General features: G+C 36.1%; 1 protein-coding gene across 1 annotated transcript in view; it reads right to left on the minus strand.

The window, feature by feature from the left end:
- The window catches only part of LOC306846061 (homer protein homolog 3-like), a 30,885-nt gene extending 8,245 nt beyond the window's left edge, over positions 1-22,640 (minus strand). Inside the window, exons 1-7 of the mRNA XM_079379151.1 lie at positions 22,282-22,640; positions 21,460-21,509; positions 13,948-14,104; positions 8,150-8,281; positions 7,953-8,060; positions 6,040-6,048; positions 2,559-2,692 (exon numbers count right to left, since the gene is read on the minus strand). Coding sequence (XP_079235277.1) covers positions 2,559-2,692; positions 6,040-6,048; positions 7,953-8,060; positions 8,150-8,281; positions 13,948-14,104; positions 21,460-21,482 — 563 coding nt within the window. The 5' untranslated portion in view covers positions 21,483-21,509; positions 22,282-22,640. The remainder of the gene's footprint in view (positions 1-2,558; positions 2,693-6,039; positions 6,049-7,952; positions 8,061-8,149; positions 8,282-13,947; positions 14,105-21,459; positions 21,510-22,281) is intronic.
- Between the last annotated feature and the right edge of the window lie 374 nt (positions 22,641-23,014).

Raw genomic sequence — 23,014 nt, forward strand, 5'->3', positions numbered from 1 at the left:
CTCTGTGCATAAAAGCAAGCATGCAACAGCTATTTTAATACTTCGCCTTACACCAATCAGATAATAGCATGGGAAAATTCACTGCATTTATTTATGTTTCATATTCCAAGCAGACGTAAATTTTTAAAGGGGCACACTTTGAAAACATGTTTCCATAAAGGGTTAAACAGGAGCAAAATGGACAGCTGAAATAAAAAATAAATTAAACCTTTAATATTATATAACAATATTTAAGTATATATAAAAAAATAATAAAAATGACAAAAAAAAGCATAAAATTACAAAAATTAAAACGACATTTAAAATTAAGTACAAGTTAAAATTGAAAATACAAGAATAAAAATAACTTCATTTAAAAGAAATAAAAATAAAAACTATAAAAGTATATAAATAATACTAAAATAACACTTTAATAACAAAACAGAGTACATTAAAACGGTCCAGATGTGTATCATGGTTTTCACATTCTGGCTCACAAATAATGTCAAAAAACGGCTGGAGAAATCTGTGCAGCTTTCAGTACATGAAATGTTTCCAGGAATAAAGTGGAGCGTCACTGCAAACGCTCTTGACTGGTTACTTTTACAGGAGCTATTCAGATGCTCTCCATAGCAACCCTATTAGAAAAGAGTCCTGTGATGATTGAACACAAGAGCAAACGGCTGCCAATGAAAGGACATGCTGATTCCTGTGTGTGCGTTTATTACTCATCAGACTAATGGCAGATAAGCACAGCGTCTCTCCTGAATGTGTCAGACGAGCTGTTTCATGGAGGAAAATAAATAAATAACAAAAAATAAAATAAAATAAAATAAATAAAAATTGTATGTAAAAGTGTGAGTGGTATGGAAGCCCGTTTCCGCCACTGAATAAAAAAAAAAAAAAGGTTACTGCGACTTTTTCATCTCACAATTCTGACTTTTTTCTCACAATTTTCTCAGAATTGTGTGATATAAACTCGCAATTACAAGTTAAAGTCCAGTTTTTGGGGGGGGGGGGGGGGGGGGGGGGTACTGAGATGTTCTCAGAATTGCGAGTTTATATCTCAGAATTCTGACTTTTTAACTCGCAATTGCAAGTTTGTATCACACAAGTATGAGAAAAAAAAGTCAGAATTGTGAGATAAAAAGTCACAATTACCTTTTTTATTCAGTGGCGGAAACTGGCTTCCATAGAGAAATCCACTGTATATAGACACAAAAACTACTAAAAATGACCCCAAATAAAACCCCAAAATCAATAGAACTCTTTAACTAACAAACAGAAAATATCAAATTAAACACAGATTCTAAATATTAACAAAACTGTAATAGTAATGGTATAGAATAACAATTTTATTTAGCTGAAAACTAAAACCAAAAATAAAGTTTTTTATATTAAGTGGCCTTAACGACTATGTACTTACATTTAAATTAATAATTTGATATAATGCACTTATTGTGTACATACATGGTTTTACATTGTACTTATATTATAACAATACCTGCATGTAATAACATCTGTAATTAATTTCTGTAATTACATTTTTAATTACACTGTTGACTCATCCCTTACACCTTAACCCACCCTTAAACCGACCCATACCACCAAACCTGTCCCTAATCTTACCTATATATCACCTCAATAGCAGCAAAAGTGTTTTCTAATACAATATGAACACAGTAAGTACATTGTACTTATTTTTTTATGCAAGTACATAGTCGTTAAGGCCACTTAATATAAAGTGGGACCAGTTTATTTAATAATCAGTTAATTCATCAAATTTATTTTATTCAACATTGAACATTTAAGTTGCACAAAAGGCAGATTTATATCAACTTTTTAATTATATAATAATGTTTCGGCTCCAATTTGTTGTTGAATTCTAAACATTTCAACAGTGGCTGTAATAAAACAAATTTCATGACAGATTAGAATATTATTCAACATACATTAAATAATGAAGACGTTAAAAATTTAACGAATGTGTAATATAGCGCATATATATACACACATATACACACACACTGTATATATACTCCTCTCTTGAGATATTCTTTCTAGATAAATAAGTTTATGGATGTTAAATGACTTTCTTGAGCTAAATGTGACATTAAAAGAAGCTGTTTTATTGACGTCTTTCTGTGGTTGAAACGCTGATTGAGTGATTAAATGAGAGATTATACACTTCAGTAAGTTGTACTGTTCCTTTTAGCACCTTCTGATGTTCATTCATGTTTATTTCTTGTTCTAATTAAAAATCATTGCTTTGTTTAATAATTTCAGCCCTTCAAAACTGATTTGGCCAAACCAAAAATGCAGAATGTTGATGAAATTCGGCGCCAAGATGCAAGTGTGCTGGAGACGGTTGCTATGCAGTTGCTAAGGTGTTCAGAACAGTTGCTACAACAACTTACATGTAATTGTTGGCGTTCAGGAAAGCTGAATTTAGGGGCATTATATGGATTCTTTCATGCAGGAAAAGGCCCATTATAGTGTGATAAATGGCTGTTACACTCTTCCTCCTCCAATATTTCCCCACAAATGTGCGAAGGCGGATGTGTAGTCAGATGTCTTACCCCTCTGAGAGCATCTTCTTAATGCGCTCCTTCTCTGAGGACAAAGTAATGTCAGCACTCTGGCTCCGGAAGAGCTTGTCCTCCGGTCCGTTCACACACATCACTGGAGGAGACTGCAGCTCGTCAGACAAGTCCTGTTACACACACACACACACACACACAGAAGGCGGCTGTTATCAGATGAATCCAGACACACACTGACAGCTCAGCCTCCGTCTGACTCACACTGACAGACTTCAAGGTAAATCCTTTTAACAGACTAAACCTTAGACTAAACCTAACCTTTTACACTAAAAAGATAACTTACTATATTTACAGTAATAAAAATAAATAAAAATAACAAACAGTGAACACTGTTCATACTGAACTTAGTCCTATTATTCAACAGATGGCTGTTTTTTTTGCACGAAAAGTGATGTTGTCATATTATGAAAGAAATGTGATCCTGTCACAGGATACTAATATTGTTATAACTGTAATAGTACATTGCAATGACAGCGTGCGATAACTAGGCACAAAAGAAGCAACAGAGAGCATCAAACATTGACACTATCAGAACACAGCAATTTATTACAATTCTAAATATATACATTACTTATTGTGTATACAACATTAAATAAGTCATACATATATGCAGTATGAATAAATTATATGTATAACAAATTTATGAAAATAAAAATATAAAATACATATTATATATTCCACATACAGTGGTGTGAAAAAGTGTTGGCCCCCTTCCTGATTTTTTTTTGCATGTTTGTCACACTTTAATGTTTCAGATGCTTGTGTTATCTTTGATTAATATTTAAATTTGTTTGATGATCTGAAACAATAAAGTGTGACAAACATGCAAAAAAAAAAAAAAAACTCAGGAAGGGGGCCAACACTTTTTCACACCACTGTATATGTTTACTATAAATAAAGATTGCAATTTTTCAAGACTATATTCCAATATTTAGTTAAAAAGAGTCATTTAAATTACAAATATATATCACTTATTGTGTATATACACAAATAATTATAATACATTATTAAAACATAATACATTTTTAAAATATATAAATTCATATAAAACAAATGACGTATATATATATATATATATATATATATATATATATATATATATATATATATGCTCTTCAAGGCTGTAACACCATTTAGTTAAAGGAGTAATTTAATTCTAAATATGTGTCACTTATTTTGTATACACACAATAAATATTACATATAATGCATAATTTATTTTATAAACAGTTAGGTCCATATATTTGGACACTGACACAATTTTCATAATTTTGGTTCTGTATGCCACCAGAATAGAATTCAAATGAACACTCGAGATGAAACTGAAGTGCAGACTTTAAGCTTTAATTCAAGGGGTTGAACAAAAATATAACATAAAAAGCTTAGGAATTACAACCATTTTTATACACAGTCCCCCATGTCCAGGAGCTCAAATGTAATTGGACAAATAAATATAATCATAAATAAAATGTTCTTTTAATATTTTGTTGAGAATCCTTTGCAGGCAATGACCGGCTTTAGTCTGGAAGTCATGGACCTCAGCAGAGACTGGGTTTCTTTCTTTGTGTTGCTTTATTGCAGCTGACTTCAGTTGTTTGTTTGTGGCTCTTTCTGCCTTTAGTTTAGTCTTCAGTGAGTGAAATGCTGCTCAATCAGCTTGAGATCAGGAGATTGACTCGGCCATTGCAGAATATTCCACTTTTTTACCTTCAAAAACTCCTGGGTTGCTTTTGCTGTATGTTTTGGGTCATCGTCCATTTGTACTATGAAGCGCGGCCCGATCAGCTTTGCTGCATTTGACTGAATCTGAGCAGAGAGTATATCTCTATACACTTCAGAATTGATGCGGCTGCTTCGGGCTTCTGTCACATCATCAATAAACACCAGTAACCCAGTGCCACTGGAAGCCATGCAGCCCATGATCACACTGATCCACATTTCACAGATGATGTTGTGTGCTTTGGATCATGAGCTGTTCCAAGCCTTCTCCATGTTTTTTTTCTTCCAGTCATTCTGGTACAGGTTGATCTTAATTTCAGCCGTCCAAAGAATTCTGTTCCAGAAGTGCTCTGGCTTTTGGCCTTGTTTGCAGCTTGTGGTGAAGCCTCTGTATTTGCTCTGGTGAAGTCTTCTCTTGATTGTAGACACGTCTGCCTCCTGGAGAGTGTTCTTCTCTTGGCTAGATGTTGTGAAAGGGTTTTTCCTTCACCATGGAGAGGATTCTCTGATCATCACCACTGTTGTCCTCCGTGGACGTCCAGGTCTTTTTATGTTGCTGAGATGAGCAGTGCGGTCATTTCTTCTCAGAATGTACCAAACTGTTGATTTGGCCACTCCTAAATGTTCCTGTTATCTCTCTGATGGATTTGAGCAACAGCTTCCAAATGCAAATGGTGCATTAAAATCAACTCCAGAACTTTACCTGCTTAATTGATGTAGAAATAACGAAGAAATAGCCCATGGCTGTCCATGAAACAACTTTTGAGTCAATTGTATCATCCCTTGAAAAAAAAAAAAAATGTGTGTGTGTGTGTGGGGGGGGGGGGGGGTACATATTAAAGAGCTGTAATTCCTTAACCTTTCCTCCAGTTGTGATGTGAAAACGCTCAAATTAAAGCTCAGAGTGTGCACTTTAAGCCCATAATCACTATATAACTTGAATATATTTTGGTCAGCAGCTAAAATAATAAAAAATTGTGCCTGTGTCCAAATATATACGGACCTTACTGTATATAAATTCACAATAAATACATTCAAAATAAACAAATCACACTAATCTGAATATTGAAGTAGACGCATCCCCATATGATGGTCCTCCAATATCCATGTTGGGTTGCAGTCTAGGTATTTTGAGCCCAAGCTGGGGAAACATGATTTCTTTACTATAGTTACTTTACTTTAGTTCATTACTAATGTTTTTAAATGAAATGATAAATACACATTTTCTATTACAAATGGCACTGCTGATGAGTGACCCAGGTTTCAGCAGGTGAGTTTAAATAAATAAAGACATTCTTGTAATAATAAAAGGTGAGCAAATTCACCATAATGAGCAGAATTTTATCATCACAAATAAACCAGCAATTAAATAATCATAAAACAGTTTTCAGTTGCCATTGTAAATCATTGCTTCATTATTATTTCCACTTGGTCATTTGACTTAATTTGAACATTCACAGGTATGAAATATGATTGGTTTCTGGTGAAGGTGAAGCCCGTCTGTGTCTGTCTCATGTGAAAATGACCTGATTTCGCTCCTGCAGTGGCAGATGATGCTCCAGGGTTGACTGTGGGAGTCAGCTGATTGTGGAGCTCGAGGGACACGTGATGTGTGTGTGTTAGAGTGTGATAAAGCACAAACCCCACTACATCAACAGCAGCTGCTTATATTCCCACAAAACTCTGAATCACACCGCGGCGCTCATGCTGACGTGTGCGGGAGAGAATGTCAAACTCACCTGAGAGAACTGGCAGCATCCGGATTGAAAGCATTGAGAGAAAACCATAAGAGATACAGTCATGTGAGGGGAGACCGGTGTCATTTTTACATGCTGCTCACACACTTCTACAAATCTACCTGCCTTCTTTTGTATAAGAAACATTTAGTGACAATATATCTCAATAATTTGATCTATGTATTTAATCTATTTGCTTGAGTCAGAATGTTATAGTGGTTAAGGGCAAATGTAACACTTGAAAACACAGCCAATTTATCTCAAATAAATATTACCTTTGAGATTAACAACAGTGTTTGAAACTCTCGAATTGTCTCGTTCTCACAACAGGAGCAAGACTAAACTATGGTCTGTATGAATGAGTGACTCTTAAATCTTTGACACCAGTCCAAAATCCAAATCAAGCCTAAAATCCCATTTAGGTAATAATAAACTAGAGTCATGCTCAAAATTCAGTAGTGAATATTGATCGTATCTATTTCAGGTGTCACTCTGGTTTATAACCAAACTGTGTGTGAATGCAACAATGTTTAACACTGAAACAGGACTGACGAATGCATTCTGTTGCTGAAGCTTGATTCTGTGTAACGAGAACAGATGCGAATTGAGTGTGAACAGCAGAAGGAACGGCTCTCGTCAGGATGTGGAGAGGTCTGCGTCTCTAACGGCCCTTCAACACCCTGTTGACCTGAAAAGACCAGCAGCTCGACATCATACGAGAAGACAGACACTGGCAGAGAGCGAACAGGACGGCTCCGTATAATTTTATCACTGTCCTAGTTCTCCTCTCACTTCCCAGTGAGACGAATGACCCAGCTCATCCTGCTCTAGGATTACAGTAACACTTCACTTACCACACACACACACACACACACACACACACACAAGATGTCAGATGAAGAGCAGAAACTACAGGAAGACGAGTAAAGCTAGGCGGCTATGGACTGTTGCCATGGAGTTGCTAAAGTGTTGTGGGTGCCAGGGTTACCAGGACATTGCTATGCAGCTGCAAATATGTTGTGAATGGTTATTAGGATGTTGCTATGTGGTTTATAAGGAGTGGCTGCAATGTGTTTCCAGGCTTCTAGAATGTTGGGTGGTTGCTAGGGTGTTGCTATGCAGCTGCTACAGGGCTGTGAGTGGTTGTTATGATGTTGCTATGTGGATGCTAAGGAGTGGCTGGAATGTGTCGCCAAGCTTCTAGAATGTTGGGTGGTTGCCAGGATGCAGCTGCTAAAGTTTTGTCAGTGTCAGGGTTGTCAAGAGTGTTGCTATGCAGCTTTAATGTATCACAAGGCTTCTAGAATGTTGTTTGGCTGCCAGGGTGGTTGGTTTGCAGCTGCTAAAGTGCTATGTGGTTGCTAAGGAACTGCTTCAATTTGTTGCCAGGCTGTTAGAATGTTGGGTGATTGCCAGGGCGCTGCTAAGCAGATAGTATATTGTTGTGAGTGAGGGTTGCCGGGGTGTTGCTATGCAGCTTCAATGCTTTGCCAGGCTGCTAGAATGTTGGGTGGTTGCCAGAGTGTTGCTATGCAGCTTTAATGTGCTGCCTGTCTTCCAGAATGTTGGGTGGTTGCCAGGGTGTTGCCATGCAGCTGCTTTGGTGTTCTAAATGGTTACCAGGCCATTTCTGTATGGTTTCTAAGCTGCCCAATGTTGTGAGTTATTGCCTGGGCAAAGTAATGTGGTTGATAAGGTGTTCATCACTCCTATACAGTTGCTTGGGCTTTTCAAAGCAGTTGCTAGGGTGTTGTGGGTACTTGCGAGCAGTTTCGGTAATTAACTGGTGCCAGAGGCCAGCGAAATGAACAAAAATGTAACCAAATTCAAAATATGGGGGCAAAAATAGCACCTGCACAACCTGTTTATGTATTGTATATGTATACACATTGTATGCAAAATAAACAATGTCACACCTGAGGCGCTGCGATACTGAGAGCTGTGGTGCTCAGCTCCATCTTGTCCTGTGATTTGTCTCTGGCCAGACGCGCAGCTTCCTTCACCTCTTTAAAACGCTCGGCAAACTGCAACAAAAACACAGTGCTGTATTATAAGAGGTGATGCAAGAATTTGATCTCCTTTAAAGAAGACATTATTGTCCTGACGTTCACACCTGGTGCAGCTGCTGCTCCGTGGCGAATCCAAGGCCATAGACGGTGTTCGCTCTGCTGTCTGCCCACTGACCGAACTTCTGAGATGTCTTAGTGAACGTCATGTTGGGGTTGACTGTGCTGTTGATGATTGCCTGCCAAAAGAGAGGACGTCAATCGAAGAAAATTATGAATAAGCACCCATTTAAAAAAAAACACAAAACCAGATGCTGACTGTACCCATTGACTTCCATAGTATGGAAAAAATACTATGGAAGTCAGTGGCTACCATCAAATGTTTGCTTATCAACATACTTCAAAATACCTTTTTTGTGTTTAACAGAAGAAAGAAACACTTACAGGTTAGGAACAACATGAGAGTGAGTTAAATACGATCTCTTGCATTTTTTTGTGGGCTATCCCTTTAAGTTAAAGTTAAAAACGCCATAAAATCGGGAAGCTTTTACACAACATGTGCAAGAATACCAGAAAGGTTTGTGATGCAACTATCTGTAAAGCACTGTTTACATGGAGCAAAACATAAACATTATTCCCACCTCAACAGCAAGATTTAGAAACATTACGGCTCAAATAACATCTATTTTTAACCACAACATCTGACCTCAAATAGACCAAGAAAGAGTGATACTGTAAACATGGGGAAGCTGTGGCCTAATGGTTAGAGATTCGGACTCGTAATCCAAAGGTTGCAGGTTCGAGTCTCGGGCCGGCAGGGATTGTAGGTGGGGGGAGTGAATGTCCAGCGCTCTCTCCACCCTCAATACCATGACTGAGGTGCCCTTGAGCAAGACACCGAACCCCCAACTGCTCCCCGGGCGCCGCAGCATAAATGACTGCCCACTGCTCCGGGTGTGTGTTCACGGCGTGTGTGTGTTCACTGCTGTGTGTGTGTGTGTGTTCACGGTGTGTGTGTGTTCACTGCTGTGTGTGTGCACTTTGGATGGGTTAAATGCAGAGCATGAATTCCGAGTATGGGTCACCATACTTGGCCGTATGTCACTTTCACTTTTTTCACTTTCACATGATTTATGCAAGTTTATGCAAACTGTTGATATTATGTTGTGCTGTTTGGGATAGTATTTGAAGACTGAGTGTGTATAAAGAAGTTAAACATTAATAAATAAAAATACTGTAGCACAAGCTGGTGTAAGCGTTTCTTGCAGCTTTAAATAGAAGATCAGTAATAAATGCTGAAGCCTAAACCGCAATCGTTCAGGTTAACAGTCTGACTGGAGTCACACTTATGACCCCTGAGAGAGTGTACAACATGAAATCTAATAACTGTGAGAGACTGCAATGATAAACACTTCATATTACATGTTGAATGCATCATAAATATTTGAAATGAACCATGTTTTTTTTTTTTTTTTTTATCTGAACAAACCAATAAAGCTGCACAAAGATGATCACAACACTAGAGAGACGAATAGAAACGCTTATAAATGATTCTGTCTTTAAAATCAAGTCTTTTATCTTTTTTTATGACCAAAGCTGAATTTTCAGCATCATTACTCCAGTCTTCAGTGTCACATGATCCTTCAGAAATCATTCTAATATACTGATTTGCTGCTCAACAAACATTTCTGATTATTATCAATATTGAAAACAGTTGTGTTGCTTCATATTTTTGTGGAAACTGAGATACATTTTACTTTTCAGGATTCTTTGATGAATAGAAAGTTTAAAAGAACAGCATTTATTTCAAATAGAAATCTTTAGTGATTTTATGTCTTTGTCACTTTTGACCAATTTAATCTGTCACTGCTGAATTAAAGTAGGCTGTTAGTATCTTTACTGGCCACAAACTTTAATGTAATGTATATAGACATTATCTTTCAGGATTCTCTGACCATTTTAATCCTTTAATTTAATGCATCCTAGCTGAATAATAAAAGTTAATTTCTTAAAAAAAAAAACACACACACACACACACACACACACACACACACACACACAGAGACACACACAGAGACACACACAGAGACACACACAGTCTGTTAAGATACTAAATAAATAATAGTGTTAATAGATTTTTTATATCATATTGGAGTTTCACAAAAGAGGTCATTCACCATGATTCTGGTGTTGTAGCTCTTCTGCTTTGGGTTGTCATGTGGCTTATTGTTTTATTCTCTCTGTTTCTCTAATGACTCCTGTTCCTCCTGACAGCAGGAGTCATGTGACTGCAGATTATCACGGTGACCGCTAGAAAGTCAGCACTGGACTCGTGACAGTGAGGTCATCCTAAATCCAAATGTGGGTCAGTTTGAGGTGTTGGATGAAGCCGAGACACTCCAGTAATCCAGCAACAACTGAGATTTACAAGCTTCAGTGAGGACAATCTGCTCCATTCATGAGTTTAATATGAACGCTGATATCATTGTGCGAGAGGATGAAACGGCTAAATTAGTTACATACCAATGCATGAGATGTGTTTGTTTACACTAAAAATACTCATATTAGAATGATTTCTGAAGATCATGTGACACTGAAGACTGGAGTAATGATGCTGAATTTTTCATCAAACTAAATGAAGTCTGGATCATATTCATGAGCATCAAGATACAAAACTGCATAATAATCTTTAGCCAAACAAATGCCTGGAATATTATTGGGCCGCTTTTCATTTTCAGATCCATTGAGAAGAATTGCAGACAAACAGACAGCGAGCGTTTCTGCCTCTGATAAACATCCGAAAAACACGGCCATGAACCACAGTGCATTCATAGAGCAATATTAAAAGAGTAAAACAATTACTGGCACATTTGAATGTGTGTGTGTTCATTCATTCAATCAGCCGTTTCCTCACAAACACACACTACTGCTCAAAAGTTTGGAGTACGAAAGAAATTAATACTTTTATTCATAAAGGACGCATTAAATTGATCAAAAGTGACAGCAAAGACATTTATAATGTTAGAAAAGATTTCTATTTCAAATAAATGCTGTTCTTTTGAACGTTCTATTCATCAAAGAATCCTAAAAAATAAAATGCATCACCATTTCCACAAAAATATTGGGCAGCAAACCTGTTGATAATAATTATAAATGTTTGTTGAGCAGTAAATCAGTATAATAGAATGATTTCTGAAGATCATGTGACACTGAAGACTGGAGTAATGATACTGAAAATACAGCTGCAGATCACAGAAATAAATTACATTTTAACAGATTCATATAGAAAAAAGTTATTTTGAATTGTAATAATATTTCACAATATTACGGTTTTTACTGGAATCTTTTTCAATTAAATTTAGCCTTGGGGAGCACAGTAGAGACTTTTTTCAACAAACTTGAAAACTTATTTGATTATTCCGAACCTCTAGAAGCCCATTTCCTCCACGGAATAAAATCAAAGGTAATAGTGAATTTTTGTCTCAAAATTCAAACTTTACATCTTGCAATTTTGACTTTTTTCTCAGAATTGCAAGATATTTAAACTCAGACGCCAGATATAAACAGAATTCTGACTTTTTCCTTATAATTCGGAGTTTACATCTCACAATAGTCCCCCCCCCCCACAGATTAACAAATAATAAAAAAAAAGTAAATGCAACTTTTTCCTCACAATTAGTGCTGTAAAACGATTAATCGCATCAAAAATAAGTTTTTGCTTACATAATAAATATACACAGTACACACACATATATTATGTATATACAAAGACAAAGACACATACAGTATATATTTTTAAAAATATTTATATGTAATTACACGTATATATTTATATAATTTATATTATATATAAATATATTCAATATATAAACAGCATATTTTTCTGAAATATATACATGCATGCGTTTGTATTTATATATACACATAATAAATATACACAGTACACACACACATTATGTAAACAAAAACGTTTATTTTGGATGCGATTAATCACTTTACAGCACTAATCACAATTCTAACTGTCTCGCAATTGGAAGTTTATGTCTCACAATTTATATAAACATACTTATATAAATTTGCAATTCCGAGAAGAAAGACCAAACTGAGATATATATTCAGTATTGCGAGGTATAAACTCTTTTTTATCTCACAGTTCTGAGTTTATATCTCACAATTCTATGTTTATGGAATTGTGAGATAAAGCTGCAATTACCTTTTTTTAATATTTTTTACCTCGTGTCAGAAACAAGCTTCCACATTAACCTGAACAGCACATACAAGCAAAACAAGCTGCCATTGGTCACTTCACATGTCAATCAGAGACTGTCTAAAAATGGCCGGTGTTTGACCAGAACAATCTGCAAACTGTTTCTCTGAGACTATCATATGGACTCAAGGTCGTCTGAGAGCTGCTGTCTTTCCTCCTTCGATCAGCGTCTCCGGTGGAGCAGTTAGACAGCTCTGATTTGCTCCATCAATGAGTATCGATTATCCTGACAGGATGCAAGTCATGCAGCTCCGCACCAATGCGGGAGTTTTCCTGCACTCAATTCTCCTCTCGTTCGCTCTGATATCAGGTGTTGAGCGCTTAACCTTCACTCCAGCGTAAATCCTCTCGCGGGGAGTATTTCGTTTGGCTCTAATCACATGGACTCAATCACCATGTGAAAGCTTGTAGCTGACAGAGATGTTTATTGCGTTATGCCACTGCAGTTGGGTGGATTTCCTGGCATGCTGCACTTATGATAACCACGAGAGGCTTTCTGCAAAACCTACGGCACGATGCTAGTGTGCAGTCTGTGCAACATGAGTACAGTATGCACATGCACTGAATAGCATGATGACACACATTTGACCAAATATGCAATAAACAAGCAGAGAACATTAAGTGCAATACAGTTTCGCACTATGCAATGCACTTTATTACAAATTCCATTTCCAGTGTGAATACAAATGAAGTGATATCAAGCACAATCTCCCTCGAGTCAATAATTACTGTTATAATTAGGTCTAAATGTCAAATTATTATTCAGTAATATTATCGATGTAACTGCACACACTATTTTCATAACTGATGAAATTTTGAACTGAATTGCACTGAATAATGACATTTGCATCTGAAATTGAATTTGTTTGAGTGATGCTTTAGTATCACCGAGATAACACTAGAGTTTTGAATTAATATTTAGATTTTTTTTTAATTTTCCATTTTAGTTTAAGTTTGAGCGATTTTGTTGCTTTTTTTGTCATTTTTAGTAGTCGTTGTTTTTTATATGTGTATATAATTTTTTATAAATTTTTATTTCAGTTTTAGTTATTTTAGAACATCAAGTTAAACTAAATTCAAATGAGAGATGTTGCCTTAATTTTTTATGTATTTTGATTTCAGTTAACATTTTATTTGAAGTAATGGAAATGTTATTTAATGGTTTTAATTTTAGTTAATTATAATGACCCTGGTTTGTTTCATAAATAATAACATTTGCAACATTGACACCGTTATTGAACTGAATTGATCTGAATTATGAAACTATTGTTTTCAGTAGAGCTGCTTTACAGCTGAAATTGATTTTATTTATAATTAATGAATTTTACAACATTAAGTTGCTTTGAAACTGTTTTGTAAATAAATAAAAAAAGGTTTCATACACTATATGCATTCCTTTATACATAATACATACTCTATAGTCATGCACTTTGAATGCAATTCAAATTGCTTTTGATAAAAGCATCTGCCAAACGCATAAATGCAAGTTGCCTACTATATTGCCTTTTTTCTTTTTTTTAATTTTGCAATTTAAATGTAAATTTTTAATATGCAAAATAAAGACAAAATTTACAAATACACAGATTTCCAGCCTGCGGTTCAGGGCAAACGGGCTGTAGAGTGGAGAAAGCCGCTCACCTTGGTCCCGCCCACGCTGATGATGCGGTAGGCATGTCTGTTAGCGTCGTAGAAGAAGGAGACGGTGACCGCATGCTTGCTGGCCGGGATCCAGTTGCGTTTGGTGGCGGGATCGATCTGGAACACATGAGCTCGAGTGCTGAAGATGGGCTGTTCCCTACGACACAAACACACAGAAAACAAGTGAGTGTGTGTTCAGAAAACAACACGACAGCACGACTGAATTCAGCTCAGAATTACAGACTGACATGCAAACTCAGAAATCTGGGATTTAAAACGTACACCTGGATATACACAAAGATTCAGAAACGTGATTCAGATTCTTATTTTAACTTATTTTACAAATAGATAATAATAATAATAATAATAATAATAATAAAATATAGCTGCAAGCAGCGATTACCAGGGCCAAGCCCGCGAATGGCCCATAGCGCGGCACAGAGCGGGAACAGCAAAACAGCAGAAAGAGAACTTGCATCGAAAAAACAGATAGGTTCAGAAGCACAGAAGTTCAAAACTGAACAGAAGTTGGGATGAGAACGAACAAACACACGGTTCTGATTGGAGACGAACACGCACGGAAGATCCAACGTCTGGAAGAAAAGCAATGTTTGCACCGCTTCTGGCCACAGGACCTCTCACGGTTTGGGCTTGTGCCAACCAGGATTCGAACCCACGACCTAAAAGGTTCGGGGAAAGCGGTTTAGCAGAGTGAGCCACTCAGTCGCTGCTGAGTATGAGCTGACAAAAAATTTCTACACAAAGTAAAGTTAATTGTAACGCAGCTTATGGTTAATTCGATAGCTGAAGAGTCACATTAAACAGAATGGTAATTGTTTAGCCTGTAACTTTGAAATATGTTGACTTATACTAGTAATCTTAGCATTCTTCTAAGTGGCGGACACGTGGTTCAGCCAATCCTGGCAAAATTGACATCCTTATAATTTTCTTACTGACTGTTCAAAAGTTGTAAGTGAAAATGTGAATTTTTGGTATCTCACGACCCATAGGTAGCGCTGTTCCCAACTTTGGCATGGATCCTCAGAACATGGTGTTGATGAAGCGTACCTAGTTTCATTTCGATTGATCAAAGTTTGGCCGAGATACAGCCTCTGAACCAATTTTGGGTCGACCTCGTTAAGTTCACAAAATCATAACTTTTGTTGAAAAAAGATGAATAAAAAAATCTGTTCAGTCATTTCTGTGCGGCTCCGTCCAAAAATCATCTGAGCCAATTTTGGGAAGAATTGCATCAATTTTGAAGGAGGAGTAGCGAAAAGACAGAATACTGTACTTTTCAAAATGGTCACTACTGTAATGGGTGGAGTCTTACTGTAAGCTATGGAATGTGATCAGCATGAAGAGAGTAATCAGGTGTACTAAGTTTCATTTTTCTGGCTATAGAGTTGGTTCTAGAGACACGAAAGGAAAGGACATAAAAATAAGAACATTTTTCAAAAGTTATAAATGTTTTTTGTTAGAATAGTTATATCTCGGGAACACTAGGTGGCGCTGTCTTCAAACTTCTGTGGTACCACCGGGACATGGTGTTGATGATCCCTACCGATTTTTGTGCCGATGTCAAATGGTTCAAAAGATATTGCAATTTATGACTAGTTTCAAAATGGCGGACACGTGGTTCAGCCAAAATCCTCTTATTCGGCATGACCCAAGGAATCCATAGACACAAAGATTATAATTTTCTGACTGACTGTTCAAAAGTTATAATGTGCATTTTTGGTATCAGGTGTACTGTTTGTACTGTAAGTTTTATTTTTCTAGAACAATGGGTTCAGGAGTTATTACCATTTCAATGTTGAATTTTTGAACTGGTGGTGGCGCTATAGAGTTGGTTCTAGAGACCCCAAAGTTGGTCAGATCACTATTCATGTCCATAACTACAAGTGTGCCAAATTTCATAATTTTCCTATGTTCCGTTCATAGGGCTGCCATAGACTCCCATTGGACGAAAATAATAATAATAATAAAGAAAACATAATTACAATAGGGGCTACAGCCCCTATGGGGCTTGGCACCTAATAACTTTTAAAAATTAAATTAAATACGAATATGACTAATCGCATATGTGTGTGTATGTATGTATGCATGCATAACACACGCAATTATTCTTATTATTATTTACCTTACTGGAAAGATCACATTTTAAAACTCTTAAATAATGAACTTCTTCATATAAAGAGCACTCTCATGCAGTATGTGGATCTGTAAGGTAACAAACAGGGCTGTAACTAACAACTACTCTGATAATCTGTTGATTATTTCAACTATTAACCGAACAATTAAACTTTGACTTCAATTAGTTGCTGCAGGCCTAATAAAAGCCCTAGACATGTAGTTTGTGTATTTTAAAAGTGATTTAAAAGCCTGTAGATCAGGAAATTCAACACAATCAGTGCTGTAATGGACAAATGACAATAAAGGGAGTGAATGAGCTGTAGACAATCAGAGAAATGAACTGATACCTTAAATAACTCCTCGTGACTGACTGAATGATCTGAATGTGAAGTCAATATGGCAGCTGAATCGCTACGGTCAAACTGTGTGTGATGGACATCTAACAGCGCAAACGCTTTCTGACCATGACAGCTTCATATTTAACCTCTGTGCATTTGGTCATTGTTATAGACAGAAAATTAAAAATTGAACAAACAATTCTGAACCTGGCTTTATCTAATGTTCAGATTTCTGTATGAAAAATGCATGCATATTTAATTAGATAATACCTCATTTGTATTTTTAAACATAACATTAAGAAATCAACCAATTTTTTTTTTTTGGTTTTGAAACTATTGAAATGACCATATTCAATGTATTTTTCATGCAATATTACTTGAAACACACATTCATATTTCAACGTTGTTCATATTTATATTTGAAATATTTGTTGGCCAAAACATTTTATAGACCCACAATATAAACAAAAATAAAAAAAATCCCTAAATCACGATCAAATGGTCTCGGTATAATGATCAGATTATAATAATATTAATAATAGCAAAGAAACAAAAACTAATAATAAAAAAAAAAGAGAAATTTATATATGTTTTTTTTTTTTGGAAGGTCCCATTGGAGTCCTGGACTAGATGGACAGCATCACACACACACACAAAAAAATTAATAAACTATAAAAAAAAATACAAAAAAATCATAGACAATACTAATAAGCATATCAAACAGAAAATGCACCATAATCAAGGAATAAAGAAAAAACATCACTTAACAAATATGTAATATATAGCAGATGAATACTTGACCAGATCATTGTGTGAAACAATCAGCTGAAATCAGGAAGAGTATCTGGAAGGATTGGATTTCAGAAATGTAAAATGAAATAATCTAATGCAATGCATCAGGAGCAGGAAGAGCAGAAAGATGATCCTCTTCCTATCTTGCCCTTTCCAGAAATGAACACGGGTATGACCATAACCGTCCACATCACATCTGTCAGTCACATTAAGAGCTGCTGCGTCTGTGGCTCATAAATCTAAGGTTTGCTGGCGTTTCTGAGTCACCTGAGAAAATGAATACCGACACGAACAATGCCTAGAAGCAGTGTATGAGGTTTGTGTGACCACAGTAGAAGTTGAAATAGTCTTGGAGCTCATTTGAGGAAAGCTTTCATTATTCTCCTTTCAGCATGTCATTCATTACAGAAGAGCCGTGAGTCATGAGTGATTTTATGATTGTATGAAACACACGCTGAGAGCAGACGCGAGGAATGAAGTCAGCACGATCCGATCCATTCAGCACCAAACTCAGTTTGAGATTTAAACCATGAGCTCCTGCAGACTAACACGTCTTCCACTGAGCTTTCACGTCACAGGCTTTTGAATAAAATATAGAAAATAACAGTTCAATATATCTGGCCATTTGGCTATTCTGAAAATAGACTTACTGTGTCACTACCAACATCCACCAGCAGTCTTGGCATCAGATCACGCACTTTTTCTCCTTTTAATTTTTTGGGGAGAATTTTAAGCAATGATGCTGTATAATAAATGCATAATTTCACTTTTTTTTTTTTTTTAACACATTTGCTATTCACACATATTGGCCATCCTGCTCTCTAGACATAGAAATCACCATCAGTCAATGGAAAAATTATTTTGAACCATTTCAGTTCACAAGAAAAACTTTTATTGTATGAATTTTGAAATGAAATATATTCAAAGGTTTGGGGTTGGTAAAATTGTTTAATGTTCTTGAAAGACATCTCTTCTATTCACCTAGGCTGCATTTATTTGATCAAAAATACAGTAAAAAATTTGAAATATTAAAATTTGAAATTACAATTTAAAACAGCTGTTTTCTATGTGAATATATAGTAAAATGTAATTTATTTCTGTGATCTGCAGCTGTATTTTCAGCATCATTACTCCAGTCTTCAGTGTCACATGATCTTCAGAAATCATTCTAATATACTGATTTACTCAAGAAACATTTCTGATTATTATCAATGATGAAAACAGTCGTGCTGCTGCACAGTTTTGTGGAAATTGTGATACATTTTACTTTTCAGGAATAAATAGGATGAATAGAAAGTTCAAAAGAACAGCATTTATTTGAAATAGAAATCTTTTGTACCATTATATAAATATCTTTACTGGCACTACTTTTAATCAATTTAATGCATCCTTGCTTAATGAAAGTATTTCTTTCAATAATAACTGACCCCAAACTAACTAAATGTTCATTTTAATTTTACTTTTCATTAAATTGCATCTATTATACATTTTACAAATTGTCCCGTTTTGAATCAAATATTTTTTATCTAATAAACCTCTCATTGTATATCTTGATTATTGTTGCTCTTTGACAAATTTGTTCCTGTATTGTAAGTTGCTTTGAATAAAAGCAACTAAATTCATAAAAAAGCACTGTTTGAGAATTATTTGCATTTCAGAGCAAATCCACAAATATTAAACACAGAGGCTGGTGATTTTTAGCTAGATCACTGAATCTGTCTCTGTTGTTTCTGCATGTCTAAAGATATCTCAACCCATATCAACCACACACACACAGCTCACTTTCCTCGTCTTAGTCTTCTGGACACCACCTTGTTTCTTATAACCTGGCCTGAATTCCCAGAATTCCATGGGGCAAGTCTTCCGGCTTCACTGGTCACAGATCCCACTGTGATCAGCGCAGCTCCTTCATCTGTCAGTTACTCACCCTGAGCTGATTGCAAGGCGCTCAGTAATGAGCCGAGGGCCTGTAAACTATCCAGTGCCAGAGATCGACCGCCGCTAATGACTTTCAGCGGGAAACCAACTGCACTGAGAGCCAGATCAACCTCAACCAAACACCAGAGCGACCACACACATCTCAGACCTTCATCTGCAATCATCAATGCCGTTTGCATCGCTTCAACAAATGTGTTGCAGACTGAACAGACAGTTTCATACACATTTCTGCTCATATAATCATACAACTATATTTCCCTTTAGAATAATGTGTGCTAATGAATCTTGAGCATTACTGTTATACACTATGCTACTGTTCAAACATTTAGTCAGTAACTTTTTTAAAATAAATGTAATACTTTTATTCATTTAAATTGCATTCAATTAATCAAAAGTGACTAAAGACATTTATAATGTTGCAAAAGATTTCTCTTTAAAATAAATTCTGTTCTTTTGAACTTTACATTCATCAACGAATCCTGAAAAATACAATGTATCACAATTTCCACAAAACTGTGAATCAGCACAACTGTTTTCAACATTGATAATAATCAGAAATGTTTCTTGAGCAGTAAATCAGTATATTATTATGATTTCTGTAGATCATGTGACACTGAAGACTGGAGTAATGATGCTGAAAATACACCTGCGTATTACAGGAATACATTATATTTTAACATTGACACAGAAAACAGTTCATTTCAATTCTAATAATATTTCACAATTTTACTGTATTTTTGATCAAATAAATTCAGCCATGGTGAGCAAAAGAGAACCCAAACTGCATAAACACACTTTACACCATCACCTCAATTTCTGATGAACAGAATCATTAAATATTCTGATCCACCCGACATCACACAATGCCAATAAAATTAGTTCTAAATGCAATTTCATGTTAACCTTGCAGCAATGCAGCTGATTAGAAAAAGAAATCTGTTAACCAGAAGTAACCTCTGTGTCTCTAAACACAAGTCTAACGGCCAAGAGACCATTAGATGTTCAGTGTTATATTCTACACTGGAGTGTGTGTGTGTGTGTGTTTAGAGATCACTGAACCCTCGAGCTGACCATTTGCATTTCAGCTCTAATTGCCTTATTCCAGATTTGTTTATTTCCAGGCAATTACTAGGAAATTAACCTTGTGCTGCATCTTTATTCTATATGTAGTATATACAGAAAAACACTAAATCAACATAATCTTTCCCTGTGCTTAACGAACATGGAGATATGATTCCGTATACTGAAATTTAAAAGAATTATTCACTCAAAAATGAAAATTTGCTCATCCTCAGGCCATCCAAGATGTAGATGAGTTTGTTTCTTCATCAGATTTGGAGAAATGTAGCATTGCATCAGTGTCTCAGCAATGGATGCTTTGCAGTGAATGGGTGCCGTCAGAATGTCCAAACAGCTGATAAAAACATCACAATAATCCAATCATTCTGACGGCACCCATTCACTGCAGAGCATCCATTGCTGAGACACTGATGCACTGCAAACATTTCTATAAATCAGATGAAAAAAGTGGGTGAGCACATTTTCGCAAATGTTCATTTTTGGGTGAACTACTCCTTTAAAACAAAGAGTGATCATTTGAAGAACAATCTAGTTAGAATGTAGAAATTAGGCCAGGCGTGTTGTGACCCGACAGCATCACACCTTACCGCAGCTGAACTAATTAACTGCACCATCACTACTCTACTGATTTAACCCGTTACAGGCCTCCTGAAGGTCAAAACAGCTTTGTGATCATCCATAAAGCATCCAGCACACTGAGATGGACACTTGAGACACCACAGAACATATATTGTACAGTCGTCATGGCAACTAAGAAAAACACAATGCTGGCTGTTTCATAAACAATATCCCAAGACCTTTTTTCATGTTGGGTGTCATTTCTAGAAGAGATTAATACAGTACGAGAAAAAAAAAAATCCCTTCATCTATACAATCATAATTTCTGCATAATGTGTCCCACTAAGAGCAGGATAAATGGCTCATCAGGTGCTTTGTCAATTTTGCAAAGTGATTTTTATAAGTGCATTTCTCTGTGCTGCTTTGCAAAAATCTGTATTATATAATGCACTATAAAAAAATTAAGATGATTTATTAAATTATTAATTTAATAAATGCATTAATTAAAATGATTAAATAAACATAGCCAGGAGAATCTTTAAAATTGTTGTTAGCGATCATATTCAAAATGGATCAATTAATCAGATGTGGCCCAAATATCGGTTTATTTATTTAAAAAAAAAAAACCTCAGTCGAAGGTCTCAGATAAAGACATTACATAATGACTTACCTCTCTCTGTGCAACGGATACATTCTTACTGGACAGATGAGGGTCTTTTTCTGCCATTAGAAATGAGAGAAAGAAAAAAAGTCATCCATCCGAACTGATACAGTTCAAATATAGGCTACACTGAAAATATTGAGAAAATTAATAGCATATTTAGGTCAAGGTTGTGGTTGTTGTCTTCTTGATCATGAAATAATCTCATTGAGCAAAAGCTAAATATCTATAACTAAATATAAATTCTGCAAATAATAATTAAATACAAATATTCATTATTTTTGTTTCTTAAAATGTATGTATGCATTTATTTATTGTTAAATAAAATAATTAAGAAATACAAAGAAATGCAGTAGTTGACAAACGTGTCCATGAACTTGATTTTCTACCTCAAGATCTAGATTAACTGCAAGTTAAAATGCAAAGTGTGTTTCTGGTCACCATGCAGTTCAATCACCTTTTAGCTTTCTTGCAGTCACTTTTAAAACGAGTTGGAAAAAAACTGCATGCATAATGATAATTTGTACGCAATTATATTAAAGAAGGTTGCTTACATGCATTATAGCATACCATACTGTGTCAAATACACAAATATACAATGACCATCAACACAGTTGACTTACGTAGGACTGTCCTAAATAAATAAATATTCGCCTCGAAGCATACTAACATTTTTCAGATAGTCTAATCACATCTAAAGTCTTTAATGTAGCATACCTGCAGTAACTAACTCTTTTTAATTGCTCTGATAAGTTCTTCTGGCTTCAGTTTCGCTCAGTTAAAGTCTCTAAGTTCCTATGAATGAGACTACGACAGAGCAGAGACTCTTACCCCATCTCGTTGTAAACACACAGGATTTCAAACTCTTGTTCCTGTTCTGGAGCAACTGTTTACAGCCTGTGGGATCTGTAGGATCTGTAATCCGCGTCTGGAGTCTTTCTATACAGAGAACATGGTATATATGTGCATGCAGCCCGCGAATGCAACAGCAGCAGCCGCAGAAACTGGACGTGATGACCGGGTCAGTTCCTCTTTTCCTCGCGTTTGTCTTCGCTGTAGTTCAGTAAGAACTCGCGGGAAACCCCGCCGGCTGTCACGCTCCGCGTTCAGAAGCTTCCCGCAGCGACTTTGATGACGCGCCGCGACTGTTACTTTGTAACCAATTTGGCTTTGATGTCCCGCCGTTCTGTGCGCGAGCGCTGCCGCTGGCGGGGTTTTGAAGAGACTCGCGCGCGCCGTCCAGCGGACAGAAGCGGAGCTGCAGCATCATTGCGGTGCTCTCGCCCTCTAGTGATTAGAGTGAGGATCCGTTCATCATACAGACATTTGTGCTGATTTAACCCTAATGAGACACCACAAACCTTCCTCACTTACAAAATGCAGTAAAACAATGGCATTACCATGCTTTTTGGACATATTGTGATTTCGACATTAATTTGGTCGCATATGTTGAAAGATATGTTGCCACTGTTTGAAAATGAATTCAGAATGTTGAAATGTAATGTAGATTTAAAAAATGAGACCATTGCATGAGACCATTATATATACACACTGAACAAAATTA

This window comes from Barbus barbus (genome assembly GCF_936440315.1).
Source record: "Barbus barbus genome assembly, chromosome: 26".
NCBI lineage: Eukaryota > Metazoa > Chordata > Actinopteri > Cypriniformes > Cyprinidae > Barbus > Barbus barbus.